A 17,651-nucleotide genomic window follows, 5' to 3' on the forward strand; every position below is an offset into this window, starting at 1 on the left:
GAATTTTTCATGAAATCTTTTCTTTATAATAATCATACACGAAACGTGCTACGCTCTAAAATCATCAGAAAATGCTCGAATTTCAAGTCGATAGCCACATCAGGAAAAATTTAATTAAATTAAAATTCGAGATGTTTCGATACAATTCGTCGCAGTCTCCTCCAGACCATCGGGATCTCGTTATAATTTCCCAATAAATCACGTATATCCGTTAACGACAATCCATCGAAAGTACAATGTAAGCGAGTCTCCACCATACACGAGGCAGCATAAATTCGAGGTTGTAATAAAATAATTTATCGCCAACCTTCTCCCCGCGCACTTTAAATTAATCTCTCGATCACGGTTACGCAGTTTGTCACTTCATTAAGAATCTACTCGCCATAAATCCCTTCCTCGAGGGAGTGGACGCAAGCAAATCGCATATGCGCGCGGTAAATTAATGTTACGCCCTGAAAAAAGAAAAGAAAAGAAAAAAAAGGATAAACCGAAATGAAAACAAGCCGCGAATCCGCGAAACGGCGATGTTGAGGAGAAATTACAAGCTCGGCGATGACAGAGCGATTTCATAATCGGCAAAACGCTTTAATGTCTTCCGTGTGGTCCGTGATACGATAAAAAAAAAAGAAAAAGGCTGTCGAAACGGCCTTAACAACTCTCGCGTGTATGTGCGTGCGTGCGTGCGTTTTCGACAATCGTGTAATTAAACAGGTTCTAATGATTTTATTTAACCAGAAAAGGACCATGAGGTTGGTAATTCATCGAGGGTGAACCTTGAATGGTCCAAGTTATTTTCGATCTATAAACTACAATTGTTTTTATTATGTTAAATTATACAATTATATTAAATTATATTCGAAAAATATAGGAATACTTATTAACTGGAGATTCTTGAAGTAATTTCGAGCAAAATTTTCTTTTTGCTAACGAAAAACACTGGCCAATCGTGGGGCGCGTAGACCAGTCATGGTAGTGTTGGGTACGTACCGTCAACTAAACACGAACAAATCTTGTCGAAAGATCTTTTATTCGAGAGAAATGAATGAATGGATTTATTTTATACATAATTCCTTCTATATCATTCTTCATGTCTTTTGTTATTCTCTATTCTATTTCTTTTTTGCAGATTTTACGATTTCTTGTCTCCTTTCTTATTCTCTTCTCCTCCTCCTTCATTCTTATTTTTATCACTCGCCGAGGATGACAAAGGAAAAGGAAAATGAACAATATTTACAGAGCAAATTTCACAAAGATTAAAATCAATATTTAATCTAATATTATATAGTTTCTATATCGAATTTTTGTATTCGATATACTCGCAAGAGAGAATAATTCATTAAAAATAATCATCTTTATGATTTTATTTCGACATTCAGAGTAATGAAATGTAACATTATTTATTATAGTTTCTCCGCAAAATTTCATCCTTTAAAACATTACACTTTAAATAAATAATATTTTTATCTCATTTATCATCACGATGAAATTTCAATAATTACATCTCGAAACGAAATAGGGATGCGATTAAAAAATTATTATTCGATTCGCTCATTGGGCGGCATCGTTTAAATCATAAAACGAAGATAAGGTGGAACATTTCCATCCATTAACACGTATCCGGGGAACGTGCATTACCTCGCCTCGTTTCCCCATTAAACCTCCCTTCCCTTTAACGACACACAAGGTTTCCTTTATCATTTCCCTACCGCCCATTAATTTCCGCCAATCTCTGCGATCTATCTGCCCCTGAAATCTCCCATCCCGACACCTTTAATCCAAACCTAGTAGACACCCGAAACACCCGAGGAGCGAAGCGAAAAGAGCAAGCACCGAGCGCCACTTATCTTCGACACTATCGTCTCGACACTTCTTACCCAGGTAAAACCGTGGCAAACCGTGGCGACACCATGTATTCACGGTTATATACCCCTCCTCCTCTCCCTCCCCCCCTCTTATCTCCTCTCGATAAACCGTAAAACGACGGTTCGACGCGTGATTAAGTTCTTGGAGTACATCAATGATTAAACGACAGTGTTGTGCTGGATCTGGGGAAGGCCGAAAAATTGCGGCTGAGAGATCGATATTATGTTAATGCACCGGCAACCGATGATATTACCGTTTAATGACTCCTCCTCCTCCTCTTCTTCTTCTTCTTCTTCTTATCTCGTTTCCAACTCGAATATTCCTTTTGGAATATTCCTTCTCTCTGTCTCTCTTCTCTCTCTTTTAGAAATAAAAAAGTAGCAGAGTGTTTCGAGAGAGAATTGGTCACGGTTTACGAGGACCACCCTGTATATCGAATCAGAGTTTCCAGTACTGGTCGATTGACGCACACCATCCCGCGGAAACCGGTACGAATAATCTGCCTGCACGACACCCTTCGTGAAACTCCACCCTGCGCTGGCATCCGACCAGTGTATGTAGAAGCCGGAGAGATAACCTCAGTTCTATTAATAGCCGCGGGAATCCTCTATCTCCTCCCTGGGGCCGCCACCCACGTCTCGTTTCTTGACCGAGTCAACCGATGGGTGTCGGTCGAGATCTGACCCTCATTCGAGCGTCCCCTCTTCGAGGCTCCTCGTCTTCGAGGAGGAGAAAAATAAGAAAAGATGGAACGAATTAATTTTTCCATTTATTCTTCTTCTTTATATTTTGGATAAAGGGATTTTATGAATCGATCTCGGTAAGATAGGATCGATTATATTATACATATATATATTCTAAATAACGAAGAGGTGCGAATCAATTTTTCCAATTGTTCCTTCTTTCGATTTTTCAGTTCCAAAGATTGATTCGTGGATTATTAATTTATTCAGATCTATATAAATAAAATCGATACTGATAGAGAGGCGTGCACAAGGAAAGTATAACGTGATGTATATGGATAATAAATTGTCTTATTTGTACAAATAAATGTATCCACGTGAAATACTGGAAACACCGACAAACAATATGACTCGAAAGGTTTAATGATGATATATCGCGTAAGTACAGAGTACACGAACTGTGGATGAAAAGTGAAAGGACGAATGATATTTGCTCCTATAATGCAGGGAAGCAGAAAATTTAAACATTATTCGTTAAATCGTTCCATCCGATTCGTGAATAGAACGAACAATTTCAAACTTCGTGTTCCTTCAAATATCGATGTGAATCGATCTCTCGTATCTTCTCGCAAATCTAATAATAAAACGTGTGCGCGTATGATTTCTCGATAATTTCCACGTGAATCATCGCAAAGATATTTTTCCCCTATCTAAAATCGAACTTTGGAACAGCGTCGATCGATTAACTGACGATCGAAATTCTGTTCCGTTCGAGGCTATCTTCCATCTGAAATCTCGCGAAGCGTTTCATTAGAATTACACGGAACAATGCCGCCTATCAATTTCATTTGTGTCGCAATGATTCAGCCGATAAATTGTCTAATGACACGCGGCGGATCTTAACCTTATGCTCGATAGAGACACGTTTACGCACGTGCAAACAAATGCAATCGGAACGACACGATTAGCGCAACAGATTAGTCTCGTTTCATCGTTTTATGCACAGAGGTTTATGTTTGATGATTTCGTTGAAATTCCTGGACACGATGTGGATCGCAAAGTGGTGTCTTTACAAAAATAGTGACGTCAATAGCTTGTTGATGTTTAATAATCTTTTTAACCAATCTTTGCTTAAACACTTCGCGCGAAAAGTGAACGATATTAACTTTTTCTCTTTCCTGCGTAAGATCGTTTATATACCTGTTTGATATATACGGATATGAATATTATCGCGTTATATTATGCGCAACGTGAAACTGTATAAATTAATTTGAACGCAAGGAAACCGTCCAAGCAATGATAAAATTTAGTATACCGTGAAAATTATATGTATATAAATTATTAATATTCGTGAGATAAGTTTGAAGAGATCAATTCCAAAGAATATTAAAAATTTTAATCAAAATTACAAACAATGCAAAATTTCATACTTTATTTCTATCTTATCATTCAGCTTAACAAATGATAACCAACTTCAACTATATTATCACCCCTCGTATTCCTTTTTCACTTCTTCAAACGATCCTCCAAGATATTCCACGAACACACGGGCGCAATATACATTCACAACATATATATATACAGCTCGAAATCCAGTCATAACTCACAATCTCGAAATTAACTCCACTTACTCATCGCTCGCGATTCCCAACGATTCTTAGAAAAAGAAAAAGAAGGAGGAAAGAAAAAAAAAAAGAGCCGATCAAAGTGAATTACAACGAGATCAGAAGGAGCGTAGGCAGAGATCTTTTCGAGATCTTTATATTGCCCGTGGACCCGAAGCGCTTGGGACTAGACGCGGGGGTGGCGATCGGCGAAGGAAACGTGATTTCGCAAGGTGGTTCGTTTGGCCGGGACAGTTATTCGGTTGGAATGTGGCCGGTCGTTATTGTACGGGTTTAAAAATACCGTGGCGCCATCCGAATCGGCACGAGCGCGAGTGTGGCCCTCCCCTCCCCTCCCACACCTTATTTCCAGGATTGTTCTCCCGGCGGCGAAAGTTTTCGCACTTTGGAACGCGCTTGTTCCCGAACCCGACGACATTCCACGACACCTTTTGCACAACGCGTGCTGCTTCTATATTTCTAATTTTGTTTTCTTTTTAGATTTCTCCCCCCTCCTCCCCTTTTTCTTTGGAATTTAAATTGGCGGATGGTTCGGGTATCTGGTTATATCGAGGTTTCGTCGGGGGAGGGAGAAGAATTTTTATCCGTGTGAGCGCGTGTTATTGACACCCACGAAAGGAAAGGTTTCCTTTTATGAAAGATTTAGAGTGTTTTGAAGGCTGACGGTCGCGTTGATAATGGTTTTTTTTAAATAAGTTAATTTTCTTGCATTCCTCCAAGGTTTTGGGAAATTAGCAGGGGAGTTATATAGTATGGGGAGGGAATATATTTCATGGAAAAGAAAATATTTTGCATTACAAATAACCCCGGTAGGCGCCACCCATAAATTCTCCCCGAGTCTAATTCGGATTTAATTTACATAACTTTGCATTATTTTGATCCACAGAGTGAAAATATGCATAACATATTCCTGCGCGATCTATAAAAATAATCCGAATTTTATCGGGACGACAAAAAAACACTCATACACACACATATATACGTATAATAGATACAAAAATTGAGGAAAAAAAAGAAAAAGAAAAAAAAAGGGGGAAAAAAGGATAATAAAGAGGAATTTATTTAAGTAATTTTGAATACGAATTCGAAGTCGAATAGAATTCGATCAAAACATTTTCGATCAAATCCCGAAACCAGTTTTCGAAAATTAATTTCCGCGCTAATTGTTGTCTGGTAGCAACAACAGTGATAAAGAATCCCAGCGGATTCTTATGTTAATCCACCTCGACGAAAACATTATTGTTACCGCACGAGGAAAGAGGAAATATCGTCGTGGTATATATTGTCGTGTCGAGAAAGGTAGATTGGATCAATTTGACGGAACGAACATTTGGTAAGCGGGAACGGACAGGAACTTGACAATACACCAGGCGGAATTAGTAATAAACAAAAGCACTTCGTTCTTGTTATACGAACTATAGACGGATGTTCCTCGTTTGGCCGCGCAGGAAATGAGGGTAAGGGATCATCGTTTCTGATTCGTTCTCATGCGATTCGACAAGGGCGAACCGGTGCATCGTATCTGACCTTTTAAAAATTCCGTATGGATGAATCTTACGCACTTCGTTCGTGCTCGAAACGAGAGGATGATCTGCAACGAAAGGTAATCTCATTGTTCTACGAATCGTTTGACATATCTGAGATCAAGTTTTGATACGATGGTAGAAGCAAATATAAATATCGATTGGAAATCGTGAGAAGAATTTTATTCTATACACCTAAAAACATTTCTAAATTACTATTAATACATTTGACACAAAATTTCTTATTCTATCTCACAGCAATATCTTATATACTGTTCTTTCACAATTTCTTCACACTTAACATTCCAAAACGCTCAATTTCAATTAAATTAAAATTAAATATGTTTCATACTTCCCAAAAATATTATCAAAAATATTACTCATCCTCAGAGAAATATCAATCAAGCTTTTCCAAATCTTCTCCATCTGTCGAATGACGATCAAATCCGGCTAAACATTTTTCCCAACTCTCGGTACACGAGAGAATTTCAACTCGTTTTCTCCGTTACGATGTACCGTTACCAAACCACCACGACCTTAGATGCACCGTGGCCACAATGAAGCGCGCGAATTCCCTAATGCTTCTTTAACGGTACCTACAAACCTATCTTCCGCTTCCTTATCGAGGGACGCCTCGTTTTTAACAGGGTCAATAAAAAGGTATTCGCGACGTTTTAACTCGGCAGAGGAAGTTTATAAAGAAACTCGCATCCGGATCTGGATAGAAATAAATGCATCCATATTATTCTTCGTGGAGCTTTCGAGAGATGAGAGGGATTGGGATTTCACTGATGAAATTGGGGAGGAAGAGAAAGAAAGATTGGAAATGCATCGACGTTCAAATGAGTGTTTTTTTTATTAGTGAGAATATTGATGGATGCTTCTCTAATTTGTTGAAATACTCAATAAATATTAATGTGAAATATTTATTGAATATTAATAACATTAATTTTTTTATAAAATAAAATAAGAATTTCTTTTCAAGAAAATATTATTACACTTGTTTATTTATAGGATTATTTATCGTCTTTCTTCCGAATTTGAGATTTAATCTCGGTCACAATTTCAAGAAACGAAATTATTTGGAAAGCTTGGTGGAAGAGAATCGCGCGTGCGCAAAAAGAAAGAAAGAAAGAAAGCGAACAAAATAGGATAATTGCGCAGGAAACTCGCGTTCAATCTCACGGAGGGCACTTTTTGCCGGTCAGTTTAAAACTTAGCAACCTTGCACACCGTTTCTAGAAACTATCGGTGAAAACCGGTCCACCGGTTTAATAATACGAGGAAATTTATCTTCGTTGTCTTGGCCATCGTCCCCAAGAAACGAATATGAAAAAAAGAAAAGACACAATAGAGAAGAGGAGTTCAGGACTCCATGCACCGATTGTCCAAGCTTGTCTTTTACGATTGTGTCCTGTTTCTTAACTGGGTCGTAAATGGCCGAGTCGAGAACACTAAGATGATCGGAATAATAGTAATTTCGAGGGAACATTTGGAAGCTAATAAAGGGGTTGATGGTGGGAAAGATGATGGTGAAAGCGTGAAATCTGACGGTTTACTAGGTTGGTGTGACGTGTTGGGTGGCAGGAAATCTAGTCCAGTGGATCAGATTTTAATTAGAGAGTAATAAGATTTACGAGAAAGATCGGGAAAGGATTGTAATCTCGTTTTTAACTAACTTTCGTTAATTTCGTTTTATAGAGAAAAATATAATTAATAATTATTATTTTTCGTTTTTCTCTTTATATTATATATGTATTTTATTATTAATGTTAGAATTGTGTTATACATATTCTAGACAGCATGTTAATTTTTATCAAACGAATTAATGTTTTTTTTTAATTCTAATTTGCACCAGTCTTTAATCCAGCAAGTAGTGCAACCTTATGTGATTTATATTTTCTTTTGTTGCAACCGTGTCGATACGATTTCGAATATCGTTTCACTCTTGCTAAAACGATTCAAGCTTGTGGCAATAGAAGAAGGGGAAAAATGTGTTGCAAATATAAAGGTTTGATGAAAGAAATATTGGAAATATTGACGGAACTCAAGCATTGCGAAAGTTTCGAGCATGGTTTTAGAAAGAGTGATGTGGGACACGTCTGGAATTTCAATATTCGAATTCACATAATTCAAAAAAAAGAAAATTCTGTTTAATTTGCAAGTAGAGATCGTTAATCTTCTTTCTAATCCAACTTTTCTTACAGATATAACCAACGTTTCAACGTGTTTAATAAATGTGATATGGGAGTTCAAGATACGATTTTTATCAACGATCGATGAAAAAAGAATCGTAGATTCACGATTTCCGTTTCCAGACGTAGATTTACATCTTTCATTCTCGGTTGGTAAACAAAAAAAGAAAAAAAAACGTAGATTCACTCTTCCACTGCTTTAAAGACGCGAGTAGATTCATGTCTTCCGTTTCCAAGGCTTGGAAATCGAACGAGGTAGATTCACATCTTCCATCCTCTACAGTTAATAAACAAAGAAACGTAGATTCAAGTCCTTCCTCAATCATTGATAAAATTTTTCTATTCTCAATATTTGGAAATCGGAAGATTCACATCCTCCATTCTCAACGATCGAAATAAATAACATGAATTTATGTCTTCTCAATAATTGATAAAAATAATTCTAGATTCATTTTCTATTCTCGATACCTGAAAATCGAAAGACAATAGACAATCATGTCCTCCATTCTCACCGATTGAAATAAATAAAGAACCAACCGAATCGAAAGGCAAGGATATTCTCCATTTCCCAAACGACAAATTCGAATCATTCATCGATTATCAATTATTATTATCGTTAAACAATACAATCGAACTCTTTTGATCACGAGCGAACCCGATATCTCGAGCTCTCCGACAACCGTTTGCGCAATTCCTTACGCAATTTTACTTCACACCTCGAACAAGAGTTGCACGAGGAACGGAGAGTACATCTCGTCGAGCGTTGCACCATTGTCGATCGAAGTAACATGAGGGATACACGAAAAAAAATACTCTTTGTTTGTTGGCGAGTGGTCCGGCGGGTGGTAAAACCCGTTCAACGTAGGGAAGAAGAATTTACGATTTCGCATAACGGACGATGGAGTTTTCCACGCGTGTCACTGCTCGTGGCCTTCGTTCAATGGTTATGTTGTGGCCGAAGGTCATGGTCAAAGGGAACAATCTGAACCGGTCGCGCGTTCGGTACACGCGAGTAGAGAAATTTATGTCCCTCAACCGCTCGTTCTCGTCCCCTGGATTATATTGAATTATTATTAATTACGATTATTACGTGCAGGGGTTGGTGATTAATGCGACTGGATCACAAAGATATATCCTCCTTTGTCCTCGAAGCTGTTTGACCGTCTCGATTCTTTTCCCCCTCCCCGCAATGAATTCTCTCGAAATCAACCTTGGAGGGAAAGGAAGCTTGCAATTTGTCGCATAGCTGGAATAGTTTTACACCGTTTCGAATATTTCCCCCCCCGAATACTTCGAATTGGTACGATTGTCGAAGGATAAGGGAACGAGTAAAATGGGTGGTTTGAACGGTAATGGCGGACGGGAATTTATAAACCAGCTGAGAGTTTGGCATGCAGGTCAAAGTGAATAGGTATGATAATGCGGCTTTAATTTTATCGATTCGCGAGTTGAGTGACACGGATATGAAATCCTGTCGGATTTATAGATCGTTAAAGGAAAGTTTAAATCTATCGAGTGCGAAGATTAAAAATGCTAATGGATTTTTTTTTGATTGTTGTGAAAAAAAAAACGAATTTCGTAAATTCGTTTAATCTCTTCATTCGATGTATATATCCGCGAAGAGTCGCGAATAATGCATTCCATTATTTTTCGGACAATCTACAATATATAATTGCCGCGAATCTTCTCGATAAAGGAATAATGGATACAATAAAGTTTCAAACGAAATATCCACGGCTTCAAATTTAAGCATATTTACACTCGCGTGATCCACGTTCTCACGTGCACTGCAGCACGGGGATGCAGCACGCGCTGCATCTCAGAGCAGAGGTTGAAGAAATTTACGCATAAATCACTACATTCCTTATCAGGCGGTACACGGCCTCGTGGTATTCGGTTATGCACCTGCGTGAAACACGATTCGGCATTGAAAGCTCACGTGCAACTCTGCAATATTTTTACTTTTTCGCTTTTATTCTACAGAAAACTTTATAGTTTGAATCTGGAGACAAATCCGGATTAGATTTCCTCGATCTTACTATCCAAACAAAATTCCCTTTAACTTTAATTTCCATTCATTACACTACTACGTTTACAAATATTCACTTACGTATTCCTCATTCGATAATTATTTCTCACCCAATTCCCTTTCTCATTCTCCATAAATTCTATTTCTCACGTAATCTCAATTTAATCGCTATAACTCTAAAAAATCTAGAGACAAATCCGGATTAGATTTCTTCGATCTTACTATCCAAACAAAATTCCCTTTAACTTTAATTTCCATTCATCACTCTACGTTCCAAATATTCCTCATTCGATAATTATTTCTCACCCAATTCTCTTTCACATTCTCCATTCAACAAATTTTATTTCTCGTGTTCAATTCAATCGCTATAACTCTAAAAAATCTTTTTAGGATTAGATTTCCTCGTTAATTTTCCTCGATCTTACTATTCAACCAAAATTCCTTTTAAGTTTAATTTCCATTCATCGTTCCATTACTCTACGTTCCAAATATTCACTTACGTATTCCTCATTCGATAATTATTTCTCACCCAATTTTCTTTCACATTCTCCACTCGACAAATTCTATTTCTTGCCTAATCTCAATTCAATCGCTATAACTTTAAAAAATCTGGAGACAAATCCGGATTAGATTTTTTCCTCGATCTTACTATCCAACCAATTCTTTTAAGTTTAATTTCCATTCATCGTTCCATTACTCTACGTTCCAAATATTCACTTACGTATTCCTCATTCGATAATTATTTCTCACCCAATTCTTTTTCATATTCTCCATAAATTCTATTTCTCATAATCTCAATTCAATCGCTATAACTCTAAAAACTTAGTTTCGTTTATTCCCTATTACCCTCTATTTCTGAATAATCGCGGAGAGTATCGTTTATTCTCGACTTGGAAAAATTTGGCGAAACGAAATGATTGCGCATGGTTGGATGGTTCGCCGCGGGCAAGGAACACACGCACGGCATAAAAACGTAGCATCGTCTACGTGTTGCATTACGAAACGCGACACGCGCATTTTTATTCACGACCGCTACCGTTTCGCGCGCGCGCGGCGCTCCGCCAAACATACTTAAAACGTGTTATCGTAAGCATCGATGGTACGCCACTTTTTGCCAACCGAACAACGGTGGTCGCTCGTTAACACAGCGGGGTGTATCAGCGGTTGGTATCAATTTTCAGGACCACGTTGTCCCAATCTCCTCGCGATTTAATTAACCGAGACACCGTTTTATACGTGGTTTGTCGCCACTTCCACGTCGTTCCACTTGCCTTCGTTCCCAATTCCTTCTCTTTCCTTTTTCCTCCCTCCCCTTTTTTTAATTTAAGATGTATCGTCTTTTAAACTGCTCGTTGTCCAATTATCCCCGTTTGCTCTGCTAATTAAAAACCTTGCGCCGGATTATCGCGAGAGAACGAGACGAGGTGTCGCGAGGTGGTGTGTCGCATCTCAATTTTCGAAATTCCACTTCTCTGGAGAAGGGGAGGAGAGGATTTTGTCTGGATATCTTTGAACCAGAAATTGAATATCGATAAATCCCTTAATAATTTAACAAAATTTTTAATTTTTTGATACACGAAATATTCGCAATAATTTTTATCATATCGATTCTTTTCTATCTGTAGTTTTCGCTTTAGTCCTCGAGACGAGAGAGATGAAAGAAGAATTTTCAAATACAAACTTTGCCCCGAATTTTATTCAAATTTAATCCTAATCCAAATTTAACGTATCGTCTCGATTCCCACTTTCTCCTTCCCGTTTAAAATTCTCGGTGCCATTCCCCGCCCATTTCGACTGAAAATAATCCTCGCGAGGACATCGTCCTCGTAACATCGTCCATTCGAATTCCTGGCGCAACGCTCTCAACGCGGAGTTAAATAAGAACAATCGAAAGGCAGGATTATCGTATCGGGGCCAGAAAGAAAGAAAAATCGAAGGAATTTCGAGGCAAGGATAGGAATCTGAGGAGGCAGATGCTCGTCTCGCTAGCTGTAATTAGCTGCTATGTGGAGGGGATCGATTAATCGATCTTTCTGTTTCGAACAGTGTGCTCTGCGTTGGACGGTTGATCGATATAATATGGTAGTTTTGATAATTACGAGGTGGCCGATCTCTGATTTCTACAAATGAAGGTTGCTGAAGGTTTCTTTTTATAAAAATGAGACCAGAGTTCGATCGTGGGATTGAGATCATATCTTTTTATTTTATTTTTTTTTTATGATTCTTAATGAACTTGGATTACGAAATTGAAAGAGAATTTGAAATATTAATTCTTGAGATTTTTTTATATTTTATGAAGATTTTATGAGACAGAGGGAAGAAAAGATTTTTCGAGAAAAGGGATGTTATAGGGATGTTATATCGGCCGATGAATTTAATGCAATATAATTTATATTCTTCCAGTTGTTGTGGCGAAAGTGAGTGAAATGTACAAAATTCACGAACGGACGTTTCAAGGAATACGTGGAGGGAATATCGATCGCGCGTATTTTATTCATCCTCGTGCGTGCACGATAAATATCTATCGTCCATGTCAAATGACTATTCTCTTCGAAGGGGTATCGATAATTCTTTAACGATTTTATTAAGATTTACACGTGTCTTATAAAACAGCAAGTTTCTTCCAGTTTTTCCGTCAGTCAACTCTTGGTAATCTAATAGAAAATTCAAACGAAAAGAGATTTCACCATTACGATATCCCTCTTCGTCAAAATTATTTACAATGTCCCTTATAAAAGAACTTTCTTTCATCATCAAACGCGATTTTTAATCATTCTGAGTTTCTATCACCATTTACCGCAAAATCAATCTGAATTCAAGCGAAAAAATTCGATAACGATCCACTTTTCCATCTCTAAAATTTTCCTATCTATATTCAATCTTAAATTCTTCTTCATTCTAAAATATTTCACCACGAAAATTTACGAATATCCCTTCGATACGATATAAAAATTTTAAAAAGCATTTACCAGAATCCATTTTCAACAACAATTGCATCTCCAAGATATCGGGCGAAATTCTAAATTCTAATCTCAATCGATCGAACAGAATTACTCGCTACTCTCCTTCATCACGACAGCTGGTTTCACCACGGCTCGACTCCACAACTCGACCTTCGTCCACGTTAAATCACGGATATCAAACCTTTCCCTCTATTTCTAGAATGACGAGAATCGGCGTTTGAAACCTCGAGTTTCACAGTTTCTATCGCCGCTCGCGTGCTTTATTGCATAAGATGTATATCGTCGAAGCGTATTCTTCCGAAGGAACCACGCCAGCTTAACATTCCGCCAGCTTGCATAACGAAAACAACGTTCACCGACGCGCGCGCATTTTGCACACAGCTACTCCGTACGCTCGCGTATAAGTATAGCAATCAGATAATGCTTAACTCTATCCTTGACTCTAGTCGTATGTATGTGCCACCGTTCAATGCTCGAAATATAATCGAGGAGTTTGGAGAAGAAACGGAGATCCTTGTCTGACAAAAGACATCCTTGTCTTTTTTAATTCCGAGAATCCTTTTGAGATTTCCTTGAATCAAATGGATCTTTTATATACGTGTAAAAGAGCGATTGTCGTTAGTTACAATAATACACACAATTTTGTGAAACATTTTTATTCTCGAGGATAATTCTCTATCATTTTCGATAATGAAAATATCGTGGAACGAAAATAAAGGATTATAAATTGCGATCTCCAATTGCGAAAAATTCTTAGTACTCTTTGTAATTGTTTCTCAATAATTTTGATTTCTGGTTTTTGATTTGTTTTGATTTGAATATCAAGAAATGTGACTCGAGAATCGACAGAGAGAGAGAGAGAAAGAAGTGACTCATAGTGCAAAGGGTACAGAAACCGATCTTTCGAATCGAAAAATTACAGAATATTTCCATTTGAGAAAGAAAATAATAATAATAATAATAATAATCGTAAGATCGTTGCCAGGAATCTGGTAAAATTTCGCTAGAGTCGCAAACTTATAACGCGTGAAATTATAACGTATCGTGCCAGGTACGTCTTTGGATACGCGATGTTGATGAAATCGAGAGGAGAAATGTCACGGCTTGCGTGAGGAGAAGAGTTGTTGGGAGTGTGCGACTGTCCACGCTCGAGCCGCGTGAAGGTTAATGTTAACGGGTTCGTGATAATGACTTTTTGAGTGATCGAGTTGGATACCTTGATTCGATTGGGAACGTAGATGGACACGGACACGTTAAGCGTTGTCGTGGGGTAGGTTGGGATCCATTTGCCGGCAGAGAAAATTTTCTTTCTCTCTCTCTCTCGAAACAAATTCTGTACGCGTAAATTAACGATAATGTAAAATGTATAAACGATAAACGATGTTTATATTAAACCGCGTTAATATTCATCGATACGATGCGATTCGATACGAAGCGAAAATATTATTATTCTTCGACGAAGAGGTGCACGATGATTTACGATCGCAGAATTTAACAATAGACGGTGAAAGTCTATTGTGTATTGCGAATACCTGAATTAACGATTTTCAATGTAGTGTAATTTGCGCATCATCGATGTTTGTTAAAAAAAGAAAAAGAAAAAGGAAAAAGTATATTCATTTGTTAACAATCATCCAAGTTACGAAATAACTAAATGGTATTTTAATTTGAAACGATTTCTCTTATGTTTCATTCACAAGTGTAATTGTATATATTAATTACGATTTTTAAAGAAAAAATAAAATTTATATATATAATTGAAACGAATAATTGAAATCCTCTGTAAAGAGAATCGATGAAATCACCGTGAAGGAAATGTCACGGTTCGTATAAAGGGTGGCGTTTCAGAAAGTGTATGACGGATCGCATCCAGGACGTAAGAAAGGTTGATGTTGGCGAATTCGTGACATTTACGATCTGTGATGTAATTTAAAGTTATTTAGCATAAATGTGGTTTATGAAAGAGATTGGTATTTCTTAGAGACATTCTGCCACAGAATTTTCCTCGTGTAAAAATTGTATAAAATATTCCCAATTATTTATCGAGAAAAGTTTCGCAATCCTTTTTTAAACACATTTAAACGAGATTACAAATTTATCCTTAAAAACTCGATATAAATTATCATTTATTTCATAATCCATCGGAATATCAATCGTTATTCGAATATTTCTTCCTTATAAATTAATTTCTTTTCGTAAATAAAATGAACGAAGTAAATAATTATCGAAAATTATAGCGATTCAACTTTTCAGTTCGAATCGACACGGGTCAACGATCCCTTCTCGTTTAAATCTTGCACGATCCACGGCACGCGAAATCGCACGCGTCTAAAAAGCAAGTACGATCGCAAGTTTGAATTCCATCGGGTTCAACGTGAATGTTACTCTTACCAAACATAGCGTTTAGGTACGATGCATCCTCGAGAGTGCCACCTCGAGCGAGCCACCTCGATATTCGTATTTACGCCAATGGTGACCACACGGGCGGGTTAAGCCGGTCGTAAAAATAATTCACGGTTCCCCCCGTTCCCTTCCCCAATCGAACGTAACAACTCAAAACAAAGGCATCTCGAATTGGGATGATTTACGGGCCAATAACGGGCGCCCTTTAAATTTAACATTCGGCGCAAAAGAGAAGAGAAAAGAAAAAAATAAAAAAAGAAAAAGAAAATGAACTTCTCGAAAGGTGTAATAAATTCCTCGTTACGGGCGTTCCTCGTTACGTTTCTTCTTCGTGAACGAGGAGAAGAAAAATCGAGACACGCGAAGGATACGCACATCGAGGAATCTCGAAATATAAAAAAAGTGAGCGGGAGTGGCAGGTGTTGCAAAATATCTGTATAACGTGTATAAAAATGATTCAGAAGAAGCACGTGCTCGTTCAAATTTACGTTACTCACCAGCAGGAAAAGTACCGTGCTCGTGGCAGTCGCTTCGAACGATATTCCGCACGCCATTTCTCGCGATCGAACCATCAGAACCTCTCTCTCTCTCTCTCTCTTTCTCTCTTCCTCTCTCTCTCTCTCTTCTCCTCCGCCTCCTTCTCCTCTACCAGACCATCCTGAGAACTTGTCAGCGAGGCATGCGGCTTCTTCTTCTTCTTCTTCTTCTCCTCCTTCTCCTTCCTCTTTTTCTTCTTCTTTTTCTTCTTCTTCTCTCTGAATTAACCTCGAATTAACCACTTTAATCCACCACAAAAACCACCACGATATTCGAACTCGACCTCTCTCTCTCCTCCCTCCTCCTCCCCCCTCCCTCTCTATCGTCTAGACACGAAGATCGAAACGGAAGGATTTGAACGATCGAGAAGCAATTTCGAAAATAAACTCGCGATATATTATTCTCCGATTCTTTCGAAATCAATTCGAACGGTGGATCGTCGACGATCACGATCGCGTTTCCTTCTTCGAGAGCGGATCAGGTCGATTCGAATTGTCCTCGACGTTCGTTGTCGACGATCGCTGAACCAAATCCACCGAGGACTGCGACGAAACTTCGATCGTGAAGCGAGCTCACTCTGCTCTTCTCGTTCGGCCAATTCGTTCGAATGGGACACGAGCGGTTTTCCCAGGCGAAGACTAGTCGACCGACGCGCGAAGCCCGTTCGTCTCGGATACGTCGTCTCGTGCTCGTTAAAAAAGGTGACGATTGCACGGTCCTAACCGTAGCACAAGGCTCGGGCAACTGACAGCGGGTCAGAGCCGCGGCACACGGCGCCACGCCGCTCTCACAGCTGATCCGAGAGAGCCGATCGCCTCTACTCGCCTCTCTACCCTCTCTCTAACACGCGATTCTCAACCTCCGCCACCGTGTGCTCCCTCGCACACACGATTTACCTCGGCTAACCGGAACGTCGTGGGACCGGGCTGACGAATCGCCTCCCTCCCTCCCTCCTCCTCCTCCTTCTCCTCCTCCTGCTTCTGCACCTATCGTGTCCGTCGTTGCATCGCGCGGACGGGTGAAACCTTGGCGGGTGTCGCGAGACGTTGGGGAATTTCGGGATGACGACGCGGTGTGACGACGCTCCTTCCGACTTTCCGCTCGCTCGCTCTCTTCTTGTGGCTCGTTCTTTTCTCTGTTCCGTGTTTGAGACGAGAGGATGTTTCGATTGGAATTTTTCGGGGGGAGGGTATATATTGTTGAGGTAGTTGGATGGGGTGATGGAAAGAAACGAGGTTTGAAGAGGTTTTGGTTGGAATTTTTCAAGATGGTTATTGATGAGGATAGTGTTGGGGAAACTGTGGGAGGTGTTTTTTCTTTTTGGTGCTAAGGATGCATGTTGGATGGAAGAAAGATATATTGAAAGGTTTTGGTTGGAATTCTTGAGGATGGTGTTATTGTTGATGCTTTGATTGTAATTTTTGGAAAAAGTATTGTTGAGGTAGTTGGATGAAAACGTGGGATGGATAAATAAAAGATGAAAAGATTTTGATTGAAATTCTTGAGGATGGTGTTATTGTTGATGCTTTGATTGTAATTTTTGGGGAAAGTATTGAGATAGTTGGATGAAAACGTGGGATGGATGAATAAAAGATGAAAAGATTTTGATTGAAATTCTTGAGGATGGTATTATTGTTCTGATTTGATGTTTTGGTTGGAATTTTTGGAGAGAGTATTGTTGATGCTGAGGATAGTAAAGATTTTAAATTACAATTCTTGGGGATAATATCATTATTATTGAAGATAAATATATATATCCCTAATTTTATAAGAAATTCAAATTTAATTATGGCAAAAATAAATTTTGATGGTGTATCGTCCTCTGGGAGG

General features: G+C 38.6%; 1 protein-coding gene across 2 annotated transcripts in view; it reads right to left on the reverse strand.

Moving 5' to 3' along the window:
• Positions 1–16,693, reverse strand: part of LOC100578248 (uncharacterized serine-rich protein C215.13) — a 46,444-nt gene extending 29,751 nt beyond the window's left edge. Inside the window, exons 1-2 of one of the 2 annotated variants that reach the window (XM_016911973.2) lie at positions 15,893–16,693; positions 15,782–15,862 (exon numbers count right to left, since the gene is read on the reverse strand). In XM_016911973.2, coding sequence (XP_016767462.1) covers positions 15,782–15,856 — 75 coding nt within the window. In that variant the 5' untranslated portion in view covers positions 15,857–15,862; positions 15,893–16,693. Of the gene's footprint in view, positions 1–15,781 lie in introns of both variants that reach the window. The other variant, XM_003250097.4, reaches the window with a different exon arrangement.
• Between the last annotated feature and the right edge of the window lie 958 nt (positions 16,694–17,651).

Source organism: Apis mellifera, linkage group LG4 (genome assembly GCF_003254395.2).
Source record: "Apis mellifera strain DH4 linkage group LG4, Amel_HAv3.1, whole genome shotgun sequence".
Classification (NCBI taxonomy): Eukaryota; Metazoa; Arthropoda; class Insecta; order Hymenoptera; family Apidae; genus Apis; species Apis mellifera.